General features: G+C 36.6%; 1 protein-coding gene across 3 annotated transcripts in view; it reads left to right on the plus strand.

Moving 5' to 3' along the window:
* CDH6 (cadherin 6) overlaps positions 1-16500 on the plus strand; it is a 181106-nt gene that overhangs the window by 156455 nt on the left and 8151 nt on the right. For all 3 annotated transcript variants that reach the window (XM_039356237.1, XM_039356238.1, XM_039356239.1), the window contains exons 8-11: positions 4796-4932; positions 12611-12732; positions 13968-14085; positions 14193-14444. In XM_039356237.1, the coding sequence (XP_039212171.1) occupies positions 4796-4932; positions 12611-12732; positions 13968-14085; positions 14193-14444 (629 nt within the window). The remainder of the gene's footprint in view (positions 1-4795; positions 4933-12610; positions 12733-13967; positions 14086-14192; positions 14445-16500) is intronic.

The raw sequence follows: 16500 nt of genomic DNA on the forward strand, positions 1-16500 counted from the left end.
AGGCTATGATCTTTTCAGTCGTAGTCATCAGCGGCTCAACCAAATTAGCCGTCTTTGACCAAAAGAAACCTAGGATTCTTTAAACAGAATGAAATTAGTGACAGGATAGCTGATCAAATGTATCCTTTAGATCAGGGATCCACAAATCCCGGTCCATGGACCGGCACCAAACCTCAACATGCCAGAAACCAGGCCCCACAAAGAAGCAAAATCCCATCTGTGGGGATGCAGATAGCACATGAAACCAGGCCCCATCCATTCTGCAGGACAACCTCTCTCCATGGAACTAGTCCCTGGTGCCCAAAAGGTTGGGCTGTTCTAGATCAAGATATACAATATAACTGGAATATATATTTAATTATTGTAAATCTGCTTTTAATAATAATAATAATAACAACAACAATAATAACAACAACAACTTTATTGTCACTTTGAATGTAAACCAATCGGCATACATCAAAATGAAATTTCGTTGCATACAGCTCTCAAAGGGCCACCACCTCCGATACACACTCCTTGTTTGTGGCCAGCTCAAGTTCCAGAACATCCATTTTAGTGTCTAGGGAGTGAACAATGGCAAACAGGACAGATGGAAATGGAGCTTCATGTGGATTAGCCCTCAATTTAGCTTGTATTCCTGCCTGACAACCTCGCCTCCTTTCCTTTTTCTGCTCTTGCCTCTTCCAGTTTTTCCTTTTCTATCTTTTAATGTTAAAAAAAAATACAAAATTAATATTTTCTCAGACTGCTGTTTTTCTATAGTAATTCTAAGCCTTTAATTCTGTGCCTTGTGATGGTTTATTTTAATCATCAGCATTAATATAAAAGAAAGGGGAGTATAGGACAAAAATAAGATAGGACCTTTACTATTATTGATTGGTTCCTAGGCAAGATGAGAGATAAGCTTTCTGCTTTTTTTTTTTTTTTTTTGCCTAATTTTTCTGAGGGGTAGATCTTATGTTCCTACTGCTTCTCCAGAGTCAAACGTAAAGACTTAGCCACTTGTTATGTTATATCACCTGATTAGGAATTAAATCCCAATTTTTTTTCAATTAAATACAAGACATGGGAAAGATCATCAGTGGAATCATAGCAGAAAGATGTTTAAACTTTCCCTTAGTTATGATCTTATTAAAGAATCAGTCTTTTGCACATCAATAGAAAAATCCACCATTGCAGTGGTGGGATTCAGCTGGTTCGCACCATTTCGGCAGAACCGGTAGCTAATTTTTTGTTGCCCAGGTCCAGAATGGACTTTCAGAAGTGGCATCCATACAGAGAACCAGTTTTTTCACATTTTTGAATCCCACCTCTGCTCCATTGCCATATAATGCTTTTGACCAAACGAAAACATGTCCTATGGTACTTATCAAACTTCCAATAGAAGACAATATAGGTAGCTCAGGATTGAACTGTGATATCGTTGATGCTCTCTGAGTTTGCTTGCAGAGGTTTCATTATCTGATTAGTTAACATCATTAGTGTGAGTAAAGTAGAACATAGAATAATAGAGTTGGAAGGGACCTTGGAGGTTTTCTAGTCCAGTCCCCTGTTGACCCTAAACCATTTTAGACAAATGGTTGTCTGAAATGTGGGGTGAGAACCCTATTTATACACAGTAGCTTGCACTACTGTGGCGGGAAGGTGTAGTCTTTCCTTTGATAATTTCTTGATTAAGGTATTATTTTCTGCTTGACTGTTAATCCTTCAGTATCTGGATGTAGGTGCTGGATGTTCTGGTGATTTTTGTTCTTAGGTGTTTTTTTTTCACATGTGAGCTTTTTTTTTTTTTTTGCAACTGTTAGCAATTGTTTTTTGCCTGTGATCGGCCTGTGATACACCTGTGAGCAGGCTAGACCAAGATAATTAAAAAATGCTAGGGAATTCCTGGAAGCTTAGCATTCAGACAAATCAGTCATCAATATACACATAGCGTTAATTCATATTTAGGCACCATTCAAAACAGACAGTTAAAAAAAATAAGCAGCTGGAGACAATAATAGCTAAGCAAACAATCAGAAAACAATGCCCAATCAAGGAACTATCAAAAGAAAATGAAATGCATACCAACATAGGCAGGGCAAGCCTCTGTATATAAACAGGAGCAAACCCCACACTCAGCACCACTGATCTTGTCACCTAGTTAGATAATGAAGAGCTGTGGTGGTACAACAGTTAGAATGCAGTATTGCAGGCTAATTCTGCCAATTGCCAGCAGTTTGATTCTCACCAACTCAAGGTTGATTCAGCCTTCCGGCCTTCCAAGGTTGGTAAAAGTAGAACCCAGATTGTTGGAGGCAATGTGCTGACTCTGTAAACTGCTTAGAAAGGGCTGTAAAGCACTATGAAGCAGTATATAAGTCTAATTGCTACTGCTATTGCTAATGAAATATCTGCAAGCAGATAATCAATTCAGAGAGCACCAAGGACTATATACTATCAAACTTCTTCTGCATTCAATTTTCATGCACCTATCACATGACTCTTAATAATTTGGTTAACATAATGCATAGCTAAGCTTTAATTCCCACCTACTTCTCTTTTTTTAGAGCTGGTCTTCTCACAGCACCGATTATTAGAATCTCTGTTCAACAGAAATGGCTCTTTGACATGGCTGCCATACTGTAAGATTAACTGTGTGAAAGAAGGTGAGACCAATAGGGACTCAGCTGCAGACTGCTTTATAAACCCACCCATGTCAAACTAGCGACCCTGAGCAAGTAGCAATGCATAATATATAAAATGCAATAAATACAATAGAATGCCAAGCAGTTAGGGCTGCAGGCAAAATTCTCCCATAACAAATTATAAAAATATACACAATGGTTTCCAAGAACATCCTGACCCCAGAACCTCAGAGAAAAGCCAGGACTTCCTTCCAAAAAGCTAACAGGGTAAAAGCTCTTTGAATCTCAGGGGGCAGACTATTCCTTAGGGCAGGTATTGCAACTGAGAAGGCAAATGAAGCACTGCAAGCACTACCTATGCTGACAGTCACAAAATACAGGATAATCCTTCACTTATGACCACATTTGAGCCCAAAATTTCTATTGTTCAGTGAGATGTTTGTTGTTCAGTGAGTTTTGCCCCATTTTACGGCCTTTGTTGCCATGGTTGTTAAGTGAAACACTGCAATTGTTAAGTTAGTAGCACAGTGGTTAAGTGAATCTGGATTCCCCATTGACTTTGCTTGTCAGAAGGTCGCAAAAGCAGATCACATGACCCCAGGACACTTCATTTGTCATAAATATGAGTCAGTTGCCACAAATCTGAATTTTGATCACGTGATCATGGAGATGCTACAATGGTCATAAGTGTGGAAAACGGTTGTAAGTCTCTTTTTTTAGTGCCGTTGTAATTTCAAATGGTCACTAACTGAACTGATGTAAGTCAAGGACTACCTGTACTGTTTTTAATCTGGAGCAAGATGGGTAAAAGTCTTCATGATGGGCTTGAAGGCTGGTTGAGAATGGCATTGGCTATTCCTGTCCTTGAGACCTAATTAGTGCATCATGGCATGAATGAATGAATGAATGAATGAATGAACGAACGAACAAATAAGCCCTGAAGCTCATTTCCCTTGATCTTAAAAAAAAAAAACCTCATGATATTTATCACTTTAAGCTTTCTGAAGGCTTCATTGTTTCCCTTAAAGAATGGAATCAGCCTCTACTGTGATTGCTGAAGTTGCTTTAAAATTCTTGTTTAAAAGGAGTTCTATTTAGCATTATTACCTTTAAAAGTGTTTTGGTCTGATTCATGGAGAGAGGGGTAACTTTATTTTTAGCTGTGTATTTATGGATTGTTGCGAGCTGCCTAGAATCTTTATATAAGTCAAATGAATGAATGAATGAATGAATGTTAGTGGGCCTAATGATAGTTTATAAATTTGTAGTACCTGCAAGCCAGCAACTCTCCTTCCTATACAGCCATCATCTGCCACATAATCACTATGAATTTCTGGAATAACATATGGAATAAGGGCTCCGGAAACATGACAGAGACCTTGTATGTTCCCTATTACTGCAATGTCTGGCACATTTGCATTACAGATTCATCACCTGTTATGCACAAACACTCTGCAATTACATTCTAATGAAACTCAAAACAGTTGTAATTTATTGTAATTGGTATTGCTATAGATATGTAATCACTGTATGATCTTGTAATCCCTATCAATTGGAGAGTTTTCAAAGCAGTAACCATGTGAACTTCCCTTTCAATTTATCTTGGACCTAGGAAGCCAGGAATTAGTGGTTATCCTTCATTTCTGCTTTTTTTAAATAACATGTCAGGCAACTAATTTTTGAAGGGAGAGGTTACATTTCAATCCAACTACAATGTGCAGGCATACATAGATAGTCTTTTTTTTTTAGAAAAAAGATCCCTCCCAATTTCTGAAACTGCAGTGTCACACATGTGCCCCTGCCCTAAACACATTATGTATCTCTGTGTTACATATGATCGTGTGATACATATGGGAAGCATGGCTTTGTATTCAGTGACATGAGCTGCAATTATATGTGTGGAATGCAGTTCTAGTAGCATACGTCTGCCCTTTTTAGCTTATTGACCGCTAGAGACAAAACAGTATATAAACAGACTAAACATTTGTGTTCCAATATATTTTTCAAAAGCCAACAGAATAGGAATTAGAATGAGACTTTGGATACAGGATTAAGCTGAGAAATAGATCAAATTTATTGGATTTCCCTACCAAGGTTTAGAAAGCAATGGGAACTGAAAAGAAGTGTGAAATGGAAATGCATCTCACTTTTTATCTGTCTATTTGTAGATATTCTGTGGATCGGCATACTGATATGGACAGAATATTCAACATTGATTCTGGAAATGGATCAATATTTACTTCCAAACCTCTCGACCGAGAAATGTTATTGTGGCATAACATTACAGTAATAGCTGCTGAAATCAGTAAGTTGTCTGTAAAAACACACAAACACACACACACACACACACAGAGAGAGAGACACACACAAAAGCAGCATTGCTCTAACAAGTGCAACCTTCTAGCCAAGCATGGCTGAAAGGAAGTCGGGTCTATATGCTTTGGTTGCTTGCTGTTATTTGAAGACATAAACCAAACAAAGTTTCTGTATTTTTTCTCACCTTTTATGAAGAGGCAACTGAATGCCTGAACAGAAAAAAAATAAGCAGGCCTCTCATTTTATATCAAACAAACTAGAAGAATTTTCCTGGTCATTGACTATCAGTGAGGAATTGCTGATTTGCAGAAAAAACAAGTTACAGATTAAAAATATACAACTATATAATGTCAGGGAGGAGAATGAAAATCCTATATGTTTTTCATTCCTGGGAATTTCAGTCGTATAGCATTGGCCAAAATGAACAAATAAAATTTAAAAGCCACTTATTTCTTCTGAAACCCTGTTAATTTAATTAGGCTCAGAATTAATTAGGAGAACTGAAAAACCAGCTCATCACTCTTAAATCCATTTATGCAAAAGTTGTTATTGATGGGACTAACTTTCAAGTAGATATCCTTCAAGAGCTAGCTTCAGGGCATTTAGATTGCAGTGAAAGCAAAATTCATGTTTTGTCGTCTTTGAAAATGTCAGCCACATGTATCATCCTTCACTATGTCCAGTTTTGTCCAAGCGGAGGTAATGGAGGGAGGAGCAATCTTTTATGATAATGGCAATCCAATCTATCAGTCCAAATACAGCTGGAAGGGACCTTGGAGGTCTTCTAGTCCAATCCCCTGCTCAAACAGGAAACCCTATACCATTTCAGATAGGTGGCTGTCCAATCTTTTCTTAAAATCCTCAGTGATGAAGCACCTATAACTTCTGGAGGCAAGCTGTTCCATTGTCCTCACTGTCAGGAAGTTTCTCTTAATTCCAGGTTGCTTCTCTCCTTGATTAGTTTCCATCCATTGTTTCTTGTCTTGTCTTCTGGTGCTTTGGAAAATAAGCTGATCCCCTTTTCTTTGTGGCAGCTCCTCAAATACTGGAATGCTGCTATTATGTCATCCCTACTCCTTCTTTTCTCTAGCCTGGCCAAACCCAATTCCTGCAACCGTTCTTCATATGTTTTTGTCTCCAGGCCCTTAATCATCTTAGTTGCTGTTTCTTGCTCTTTTTCCAAAGCATCAACATCTTTTTTGTAACGTGATGACCAAACCTGGATGCAGTATTCTAGATGTGGTCTTACTAAGGATTTATAAAGCGGTACTAATACTTCACATGATTTTGATTCTATGACCCTGTTTATATCAACCAAGATTGTATTAGCTTTTGGGGGGGGCTGCTGCTGCTGCACACTGCTGGCTCATGTTTAAGTGATTATCCACTAGGACTCCAAGGTCCCTCTCACAGTTACTGTTTTTGAGCCAGGTTTCACCTAATCTGTACTTGTTTACCTTTGGTTTTTCCTGCCTAGGTATAAAACCTTGCTTTTCTCCACACTAAATTTCATGTTGTTGGATAGGGCCCATTGTTCCAATCTGTCAAGATCTTTTTGAATCCTATCTTGTCTTCTGGGGTGTTGGCTATTCCTGCCAGCTTAGTGTCATCTGCAAATTTGATTAGTTCCCCTTCTATTCCCTCATCTAAATCATCTTTGAAGATATTGAAGAGTACGTTTGATGAAAAGCAACCCTTGTACTATATTAAAGAGTAACATATTCATTACTGTACAATTATAAGTTTATATCTGAACAACTGGAGATAAATGTGGCATCGGAGCAAATTAAGCCATCTTCTTTTTCTTATATAACATAAAGCTACTATATCTGGGCTACAAAATTCTAGAGGATAATGAGATGGCAGTGAACAGAAATATCTCCCCCCCCCTCTCTCTCTCTCCCTCTCTCCCTCTCTCTCTCTCTCTCTTTGCTACTGTTGTCTTCCCCTCAGATTTTATAGCTCAGATATGGTATGCCCATTAAAGGTAACTACACATAAAAAATATTCATCACTTACAGATAACAATAATCATACAGAGCAATATTAATAAAACCCACTGGAATTACTAATATGGGTAGTAAGGAGTAAACTCCACCATATTCCTTTTCTCCACAAACTCCCTTTTGCATTCTTAGATGCCTGCTCTTACTATATATTTCTCTGTAAGGTTACACTACTAACAGAAACATGCAGAATATGATTGTTATCATTTATAAATTCATGATAAAACATTTATATTAAGCCAGTATGATAATTGAACTCTATGCAATAGGTATTTCTACATTTTAGGTGAAATTGCTAGGAACTGTAATAGAAAATGTCTACAGAGTACTAATGTCATATTTAAAAATTTATCTATTAAAAATGGGAATTGGGATAAGAGTCGTGGTGGCGCAGTGGTTAGAATGCTGTATTGCAGGCTAACTCTGCCCATAGCCAAGAGTTCAGTCCTGACTCAGCCTTCCATCCTTCCGAGGTCAGTAAAATGAGGAGCCAGATTATTGGGATTAATATGCTGATTCTGTAATCCACTTAGATGTAAAGCATTATGAAGTATATAAGTGTAAGTGGTATTGCTATTGCTAAGGTGAATGGAAAAATGGAGCTAAAATTAGGAAATTTGCCTTTAAGAGCCTCTGTGGCTTCCAGGAAAACTTATTTCCAAAAGAATTTCTGTTAAGATACACACAGGTTGACTTCCGGTACGAGGCGATGGCGATGGCGGCTATTTTCTAGCCGTCCAGCTGGGGAAGTGTCAGAGCCGCGGAGCACAGCGTGCATCAGCTGGCCCGCGGCTCGGAATTCCCTTCCCGGGCAAAGGGAAGGGACAGAGAGCGCAGGAATAGAGGTAGAACCCCTAAACCCCCTCTGGATTTATTTCTAGAGGGGGTGAAAGGAGTGTTCCCTCGGAGCTCCTGCTGATCTCCGCCTCCCAGCTGTTTTTGCTTCCTAGGAAGCAAAAGAAACCGCCGCTTCTATCTCCGTGTTTATAGTATTTTGGTGAGTAATTTTTAAACGGACAGAGCAGTTTAAAGGATTTTTGTTATATAATTTAGGTGTTTATTTTTTTTATTATTTGATTTTGATTATTTTTCCTCCTTTTCTTTGTTATATTAGTGAAAGGATTTAAGATGGCATTTTGAAAGTGTCGGAGTTTTTTTTCCTTTCCCTTTTGTTTTACTTTCCCTTTTTAAGGATTGGATTTTGCTTTTGCTTTTGGTATAGAAAAATTTTTTTTTTTTTGTTGTTGAATTGTTTGCTCTTTTATCTTTTATTCTTTGGATTTTCTCTGGATTTTCAAGGACTATAGAATGGAGGAGATGATCCAACCATTAAGTGATCTTTTTAATGGTATCTTACAGGGTTTAGAGATTCCTCCTTCATGGCGTAGTGCTTTTATATCATTGATTCCAAAGGAGGATCAAGATCTTACTTTACCAAAAAATTATAGGCCTATATCTCTTTTAAATGTGGATTATAAGATATTTGTAAAAATTTTGGTAAATAGGCTTATGAGGGTGGTGCATCATCTTGTGCATAAAGATCAATCAGGGTTTATAACAGGAAGGTATATGAAAAATAATGTTAGACAAATTATTAATCTATTAGAATATTTAGACAAGAACAACCAAGTTTCTGCAGGGCTCATATTTTTAGATGCTGAAAAAGCATTTGATCAATTGAATTGGCATTTTATGCTAAGAGTAATGGAAGAAATGAATTTTGGCGAAAAGATATTACAAGCCCTCACGGTAATATATCAAAAACAAACGGCACAACTTATTGTTAATGGAGGTTTGTCGGAGGTTTTTACAATAGAGAAAGGTACTAGACAGGGGTGTCCTTTATCGCCATTGTTGTTTGTTTTAACATTGGAAATATTATTGATTAAAATTAGAGAGTCTCAGGAAATTAAAGGAATAGAAGTTAACAAAAAAGAATATAAGTTGAGAGCTTTTGCGGATGACTTGGTTGTTACTTTGTCGCAACCTGATCGCTCTGTAGTAAACTTATTACAGTTGATTCATTATTATGGTTTGGTTTCGGGTTTCAAGATTAATGTAAATAAGACTAAAATTTTACCTAAAAATTTGTCTAGTCAGGAGAAGCAGATTTTGGCTAACTTGACGGGTTTTGAGATTGTTAATAAGGTAAAATATTTGGGGGTGATGTTGTCTGTTTCTAATGTAAAATTATTTAAAAATAACTATGAAAGGTTGTGGGTCAGGGTACAGAAGGACTTGAAGAATTGGGAGAAGTTGCAATTATCCCTCATGGGAAGAATTGCAGTGATAAAAATGAATATTCTACCCAAGTTTCTTTTTTTGTTTCAAATGTTACCGATTTTGAAAAATGAGATTAACCTAAGTGAGTGGCAGAAGGGTCTTAATAAATTTATTTGGGCAGGGAAAAAGCCAAGGGTTAAGTTTAAAATTATGCAAGACTTCCGTGAGAGGGGTGGACTCAAGGTACCAAATTTGAAATTATATTACGATGCGGTGGTTTTAACACTAATTAGTGATTGGGTAAATTTGACAAATCCTGAGATACTTCATATAGAGGGATGGGATTTACTTTATGGGTGGCATGCCTATTTAATATTTAATAAAAAAATGGATTGGGTCTTTAAATCTCATATTTTAAGAATCTCTTTACTTAGGACTTGGAGAAAATATTATAAAAGTGATTTTAAAGTTCCATTATGGGCCATACCTTGGCATGCGATAGAAGGAATAAAAAGAGGTGTAAAAATGGATATGGTGTCTTATAGTCAGTTACTTAGATGGGATGGGCAAAACTGGCAGTTAAGATTACGGGAAGATTTAGCGCAAGAAAATATTATTTATTCTTGGTTCCAATATAGGCAACTAGTAGATAAATGGAAGGTGGATTGTAAATTGGGTTTTCTTAGAGAAGATGGAAATCTTATTAAGCAAGTCAAGGATCAAAGACAAACCCATATCAAGAGAATCTATGGGGTATTAGTTGAAATGGACTCAGAAACGGAATTAATTAAAGACTGCATGATTAGATGGGCGCAGAATTTTGGTGTCCCAGTCTCATTGGATATCTGGGAAACCATTTGGGTGAGAAATGTCAAATTTACACAAGCACAGAACCTTAGGGAGAATTTTTATAAAATGTTTTATAGATGGCACCTTGATCCACAAAAAATGTCTCTTATGTACCCTGACGTACAACCCAAATGTTGGAGATGTGGTTATACGGATGCTTCTTATTATCATATTTGGTGGTCATGCAGAGAGATAAAAGCATTTTGGATCAAAATATGGTGGAATATCCAGAGAATTTTTAGAAGGAGGGTAAAATTTACTCCGCAATTATTTTTGTTGGGCATTGTTACAGATTGTGATACAAAGGAGGTTGTATTGATGTTAAATTTGATTACAGCCGCCAGGCTGTTAGTAGGACAATACTGGAAGAAGGAATCTTTGCCTACATTGCAGGAATGGTTTCTTAAAGTAGCTTATCTGGCGGAAATGGCAAAGATTTCGGCTTTCTTAAAGCAACAAACGCAAGAGAAGTTTCTTGCCGTTTGGGACAAATGGATAAAATTTATACAATTTAGATTGGGTATTAAAAAATATCATATAGCTTTTTCATAAGTTTTACTTTCATATATAGAGAATGTTATATATAGATACTTTTTTTATATATATAAATATAAATTTTTTAATTTATTTTTTTATTTTTATTTGTTAATTTTTAACTAAGCCTATATTCTGCTCTGGGAAGCTCAGGGGGGGGAAGGGAGGGTGTTTGTGAGGGGTGGGGGATGGGGGTTTTTTTTTATATGTGATGTTTAGTTTTTTTTTGTATATGTTGTTTTTTGTTTTGTATTATTTTTGTCTTTTTGTAAAATTTATAAAACTTTCAATAAAAAAAAAAAAAAGATACACACAGGTTCTGTCTAAGGCCTAGACTAAAAATGAAGAATACTGATATGGAAATGAAAAGCTAAAATTTCATTGTGGTAAAGAGGACCAAAGCATTTCATATTGCATATGATGAAGAGAAAAGATTAAGCTGCTCACTATAAAGTGAATATTATATCAATGTTTCCTTTGAAGTTCATCCTTGGAAAAAGAGTTGCAAGCAACAGCATGTCAGATTTCTGTTTATGTTAGCACAGATAAGAAGCATAAGCAGGTAAAGTTTGTCTTTCAATTTTACTCAAATCAAAATGAAAATTCTAATAGTAAAATCCTCCCCCACTTGCCCCCTTTCCTCAAACCCTTGGTGATCACTGACTCACATTCCCCTTTTATCTGTTTATATTAATCAACCACATATATGCAAACAGTACAATCTCAAGAATTACAAGAAAGGCTCTTCTTAATATTGCCGTTTTTTTTCTTTCTTTTTTCATTTGTAGTAGTAGCAATAGAAGTACGAGGACAATTCGAAAATAAACCTCCATTTAATTATCAATGACAGACAGTTGCAGATGCAGAACTTTTATTATACATATTAGAAAACTACAACATTACATTACTTTTTGACATAATCGCCATTCAAATTGAGGCACTTGTCATAACATCTTACAAGGTTTGAAATTCCTTAGTAGTAGTTGCTCGGTGCCAAATCTGGACAATAGAATGGGGGAGGGATGATCAAAAACATCCCAACGGAACTGCTTCCAAAGTTCTTGGGTGCATCTAGCAGTGTGCAAGCGAATATTATTGTGAACCAACACCACACCGGAAGTGGTGCCATAGAAAATCCCACCAAATGTGAAGATGCCAAAGGAGTACTGCTAGTGAAGTTCATGCAGCGTGGTTCGACCATCAATTCAGAAGTCTACTGTGAAATGTTATGAAAACTCATATGAGCCATCAATAACATGCGTCGGGGCATACTGACTCCTGGTGTGGTGTTGGTTCATGATAATGCTCGCCCGCATACCTCTAGATGCACCCAAGAACTTTTGAAGCAGTTCCCTTAGGATGTTTTTGATCATCCCTCCCCCCATAGCCCAGATTTGGCGCCGAGGAACCCTAAGGAATTTCAAACCTTGTAAGACGTTATGACAAGTACCTCAATTTGAATGGTGATTATGTCAAAAAGCAATGTAATATAGTTTTCTATTGTGTATAAAAAAAGTTCTGTATCTGCAAGTGTCATTGATAACCAAATGGAGGTTTATTTCCAAATTGCCCTTGTAATATAGATGAAGGGAAGATAGGAAGGAATCCTATGGATTTGAGGTGGTCTCTCTGGTGACATTATATCAGAGAATTATACAGATGGAAAGGAGGGGGGGGGAATCATAAGATGGAATTTGAACCAGTCATATTATTATGAAGAATGAGGCAAGCTATCTCAAGGAGTGGATGCTGAAAAGGAGAGGAGACAGGCCAAGCCATTCTCATTCTCTGAAGGACAGGATTGTATGCTATGTCACACTTAGGTGCAGTAAATAACACACTATCCATTTATTTGCCAGCCTATTCTGCTTCTGTTATTCCCTTAGACAGTATATTGTCAGTCCTGTATATTTCTGCTGCTCTCAGTAAAAGAATGTTATCACTCATTGCTTGAATGCACTTCACCAATGTCTTGCTCCCCTGAAAAAAACAAAACAACAACAAGCAAGCCTCTTTCTCCTCATATTAAAATACCTTCCCTTTGTGTTATTACAGACAACCCAAAAGAAAGTAGCCAAGTCCCAGTATTTATTAAAGTTCTGGATGTGAATGACAACGCCCCAGAGTTTGTCATGTTTTATGAGACCTTCGTCTGTGAAAATGCAAAGGCTGAGCAGGTTAGCAGTTTGTGTTTTGAAAGAAATAAATATCTGATGTTTTGTGCCTTTTGTGTTGCAAGGAACTGTCAGCAACAGTAAATGAAATCAACTCATCACTTCTTGGCCCAAGCTGTAACTGGCATTTTGCATGGTTTTAAATGGCTCTTTCCATACTTTGTTTCACTATCTGCAGTTCTGCCCTTCTAATGTTCCTTTTGACAGGAAATTCTATTCCTTTTGATAAACCCATGGTGAGTATATATATAGAATCTGCAACCTTAATGGAGCAAATATCACCAGATCCAAAGTCTGGTTATTCAGCAATCCAAATGACCAGTTAGTATTATTTTATGTGTAATCTTCCATTTGATTCATAAACAGAGACTGGCAAAAACATAATAATTCAAGTCCTAATCAAGTATATAGGCAGTTCTAAGCAGGGTATTTTTTTTCTTTTTCTTTTCTTTTTTGGCGAAATAAGGATGTTCAGGTCTGATAAATTCAATATTTTCAAATATCGAGGGAATCCTTTAGGTATTGCTCCAATCATGCTTGATGTAACAATGGTTTTTTTTTTTCCCATAAGAGTTTAACTTATGGAAAATCTGGTATATTGCAGTGGGAGAGGGGTTGCTTTTCCTCAATCTTACTCTTATGATGTGTGTGTATGTGTGTGTACAACAAGAGCCAGAATGGTGTAGTGCTTAAAACATAAAGCTAGAAACTGGAAGCCATTCTGTTCTGGCCTTAGGCAAAAAGCCAGCCAGGTGGCCTTGAGCCAGTCCCTCTCTCTTAGCCCTATGAAGCAGGCAATGACAAATCTGGAAAAAAAACTTGCTAAGAAAATTAAAGAACTACTCCAGGTAGTCTCTGGGCATTGGACATGATTGAATGGAACAAAAAGAGACATACTAGAGTAGGTAACAAAATAATCTGTCTGAGGCAGATATGGTAATCTCTTTCAGTGATGCCTTGAAACATACAAGCATGTTGGGGGATTAATAAATCCCTCTTTCACTACATTACCAACATAAAGCCTTTTTTCTCTCCTCTCAAAGCAGTTTTCATGGGAAAAGTGTTCTATTGGGAGGAAAGTATACAATAATAAAATATTCTCATCAATCACTGTTTGTTGTCTTGCTTGTTGTTATTAATTGATTGCTTTCATCCCATTTATTCTTTCTGATGAATTAAGAGCAAGATGTAGATATTAGTCTGCGTGCCATAAAATAACACTATTTTCACTTTTCTAGCTCATCCAGACCCTAAGTGCAGTTGACAAAGATGATGCTTTTGGTGGGCATAAATTCTCATTCGCTTTGGCCCCAGAAGTAGCCAGTAGCTCCAATTTCACCCTTCGGGACAACAAAGGTATCCTTGTTTTGTTTTGTTTTTTATTGCATACTTTCTCTCCTTACTTGAGTTTTGACCTTCAGAAAGAACATACTCCTTACCATGTTTTTACTTTTTTTTTTCAGATAATACAGCTGGAGTTTTCACAAAGAAAATGAGATATAGCCGTCATGAAATGAATACATACCTCCTACCAGTGATAATCTCGGACAATGAGTATCCGGTTCAGAGTAGTACGGAGACGGTGACAATTCGAGTGTGTGCCTGTGACCAAAGAGGCAAAATGCTCTCCTGTAATGCTGAAGCCCTGATCCACCCAACTGGCCTTAGCACAGGCGCATTGATCGCAATTCTCCTTTGTATAATTATATTGTTAGGTAAAGAACTTTGCATGAACTTTGCATGAAGTTGGGGGAGTAGGATGGAGAAAATAGATTGTGCTAAAGAACAAATGAAACATATTTACACATTAATATAACTATGAAGTATTATTAATAGAGTCATCTTCTGGTATAGATAGAATTAGCTCATGATACATTTTTACATTCTGGGTCTACTGAGTATTCACCAACAGTGATACCCAGTACATTGATGGTGGTAAAGAAAAAAACCACCATTTCAGTTTCATGCCATCTTTCCTATTTCACAAGTTTCTTTGGCTAATTTGTTAGTTATAGTGGGTTGGCCATCTAATCAACAAACTCAAGTATGTATCCTCTATAAACAGTTCAGAATTATTAATCCTAACCATGTTCTGCGGTTATAATTATGAAGGAACTCACATGGATCAATTCAAACACATACAATTTAAAGTTCACCCACTAAGAAGATGTGGGCATACTAATTCCTTAAATGCAGCTGCCACAACATATCCTTCTACTTCCAGTCAGGACATTATTATTCCCATCATTCCCTAGCTGGATGCTGGGTTGAAATGAAGCCAACATAGCAAGAAAAGTATACTGTCATAATTTTTGCTGTATTGATTTCTGATATGTCTTTGCCTCTGTTTAAAGTCATAGCAGATAATCATACAACAACAACAACAAAATGTTGTCAGGACATGTTTGGTAGATGCAGATGGGAAAGGCTCATCACCTGGAATTCTAACGTGCTTGCAAAAAATTCACCAATACATGAGAATATCTCTAGCTCGAGTTTGAACTGTGGAGTTTTTGATGCTCTCTGAACTTAGTTGCCTGCTTGCAAAGATTTTGTTATCCAGCTAAATAACTTCATTCGTGAGAATGAGTGTAGGGTGTTCTCCCTGTTTGGATATAAAAGCTTGTCTTGCCCGTTTTGGGGAAGGGAGTGTCTCCTGGATGGTTTCTTGATTTTCTCCCTACAACTTTATAATCTAGGAATCAATACATTATGCTGTCAAGATGGGGTTTAAAATAATAATTATTGGGATTGCAATTCTATAGCCTGCAGTAGAATTCAATTAATAGCTGATGTCATCTTTTTCTTCTCCTTTGATCTGTAATACAATATTAATGCCAGGTGGTAAACCAAAAGCAGCAAAATAATTAAACTATAAATTCTATTTTTAAGAGTAACAAAGCAGATGATTTTATCATTCATTTACTTTTGGTTATATATTTTATTTTCAGTCTTTAGTAGGCCTAGCTTTTTTTTTTTTTTTAATGCTAAGAATTGCTGAAGAGCCAGAAGAGAAGCAACATGTCAGCTTTACTTTTAACATGTTTTTTTTTACCATTAAGAAGACCTATTCTACAAGTTCAGGTTAAAATGAAAAAAACAGCTTGAGAACTGAGAACACAATTATATTTTGAGCTGAATTACTTAGTAATTTGCACAAATTCAATTTGCATATTTATTTCTTTGAATGAAATCTCATTTCTAGTGATATTAGAGTACCAGACTAAAAATAAATTTAAAAATGCAAATTAGCTCTGTATTTTTACACTAGTTGGTAAAGTATCAGAAAATATAGAGTACAGATGATTATTTGGACTGAGGCAGAATTTATATGGCACAGAGATAGATGTCTATGGAGGTTCTTATTCATCCAGGTCATGGTTGTCCCAAAAGTGCTTTTTCATGAGGCAACTGGACTTTCTTTTTTCTCTTTGAAGACATTTAACTTTTCATCCAAGACCTCTGAAGCTTCTTGGATGAGAAGTGAAACATTTTCAAAGAGAAAAAAGAAAGTCTGGTTGCCTCGTGAAAAAGCATCTTTGGGACCCAAAGATAAATATTTCATTCAAAGGAATAGATAAACTCCAAAGCTAGGTTGTTGAGGCTAGGCAACCTTTACATGGTTTCCATACCTTCCCATTTCCAAATAGTTATTTTAGGGATACTTTATTTATATATTCAAACACCATAGGGTTTGCCCATGTGATCTACATTTGAGGGGAAAAAACTATTCTTGAGAAGTTATGCTAGCCAGTTGGACACAGTGGTGGG

This window comes from Crotalus tigris, unplaced genomic scaffold (assembly GCF_016545835.1).
Source record: "Crotalus tigris isolate CLP2741 ecotype Arizona unplaced genomic scaffold, ASM1654583v1 scf7180000018807.1825209, whole genome shotgun sequence".
NCBI classification, from domain to species: Eukaryota; Metazoa; Chordata; class Lepidosauria; order Squamata; family Viperidae; genus Crotalus; species Crotalus tigris.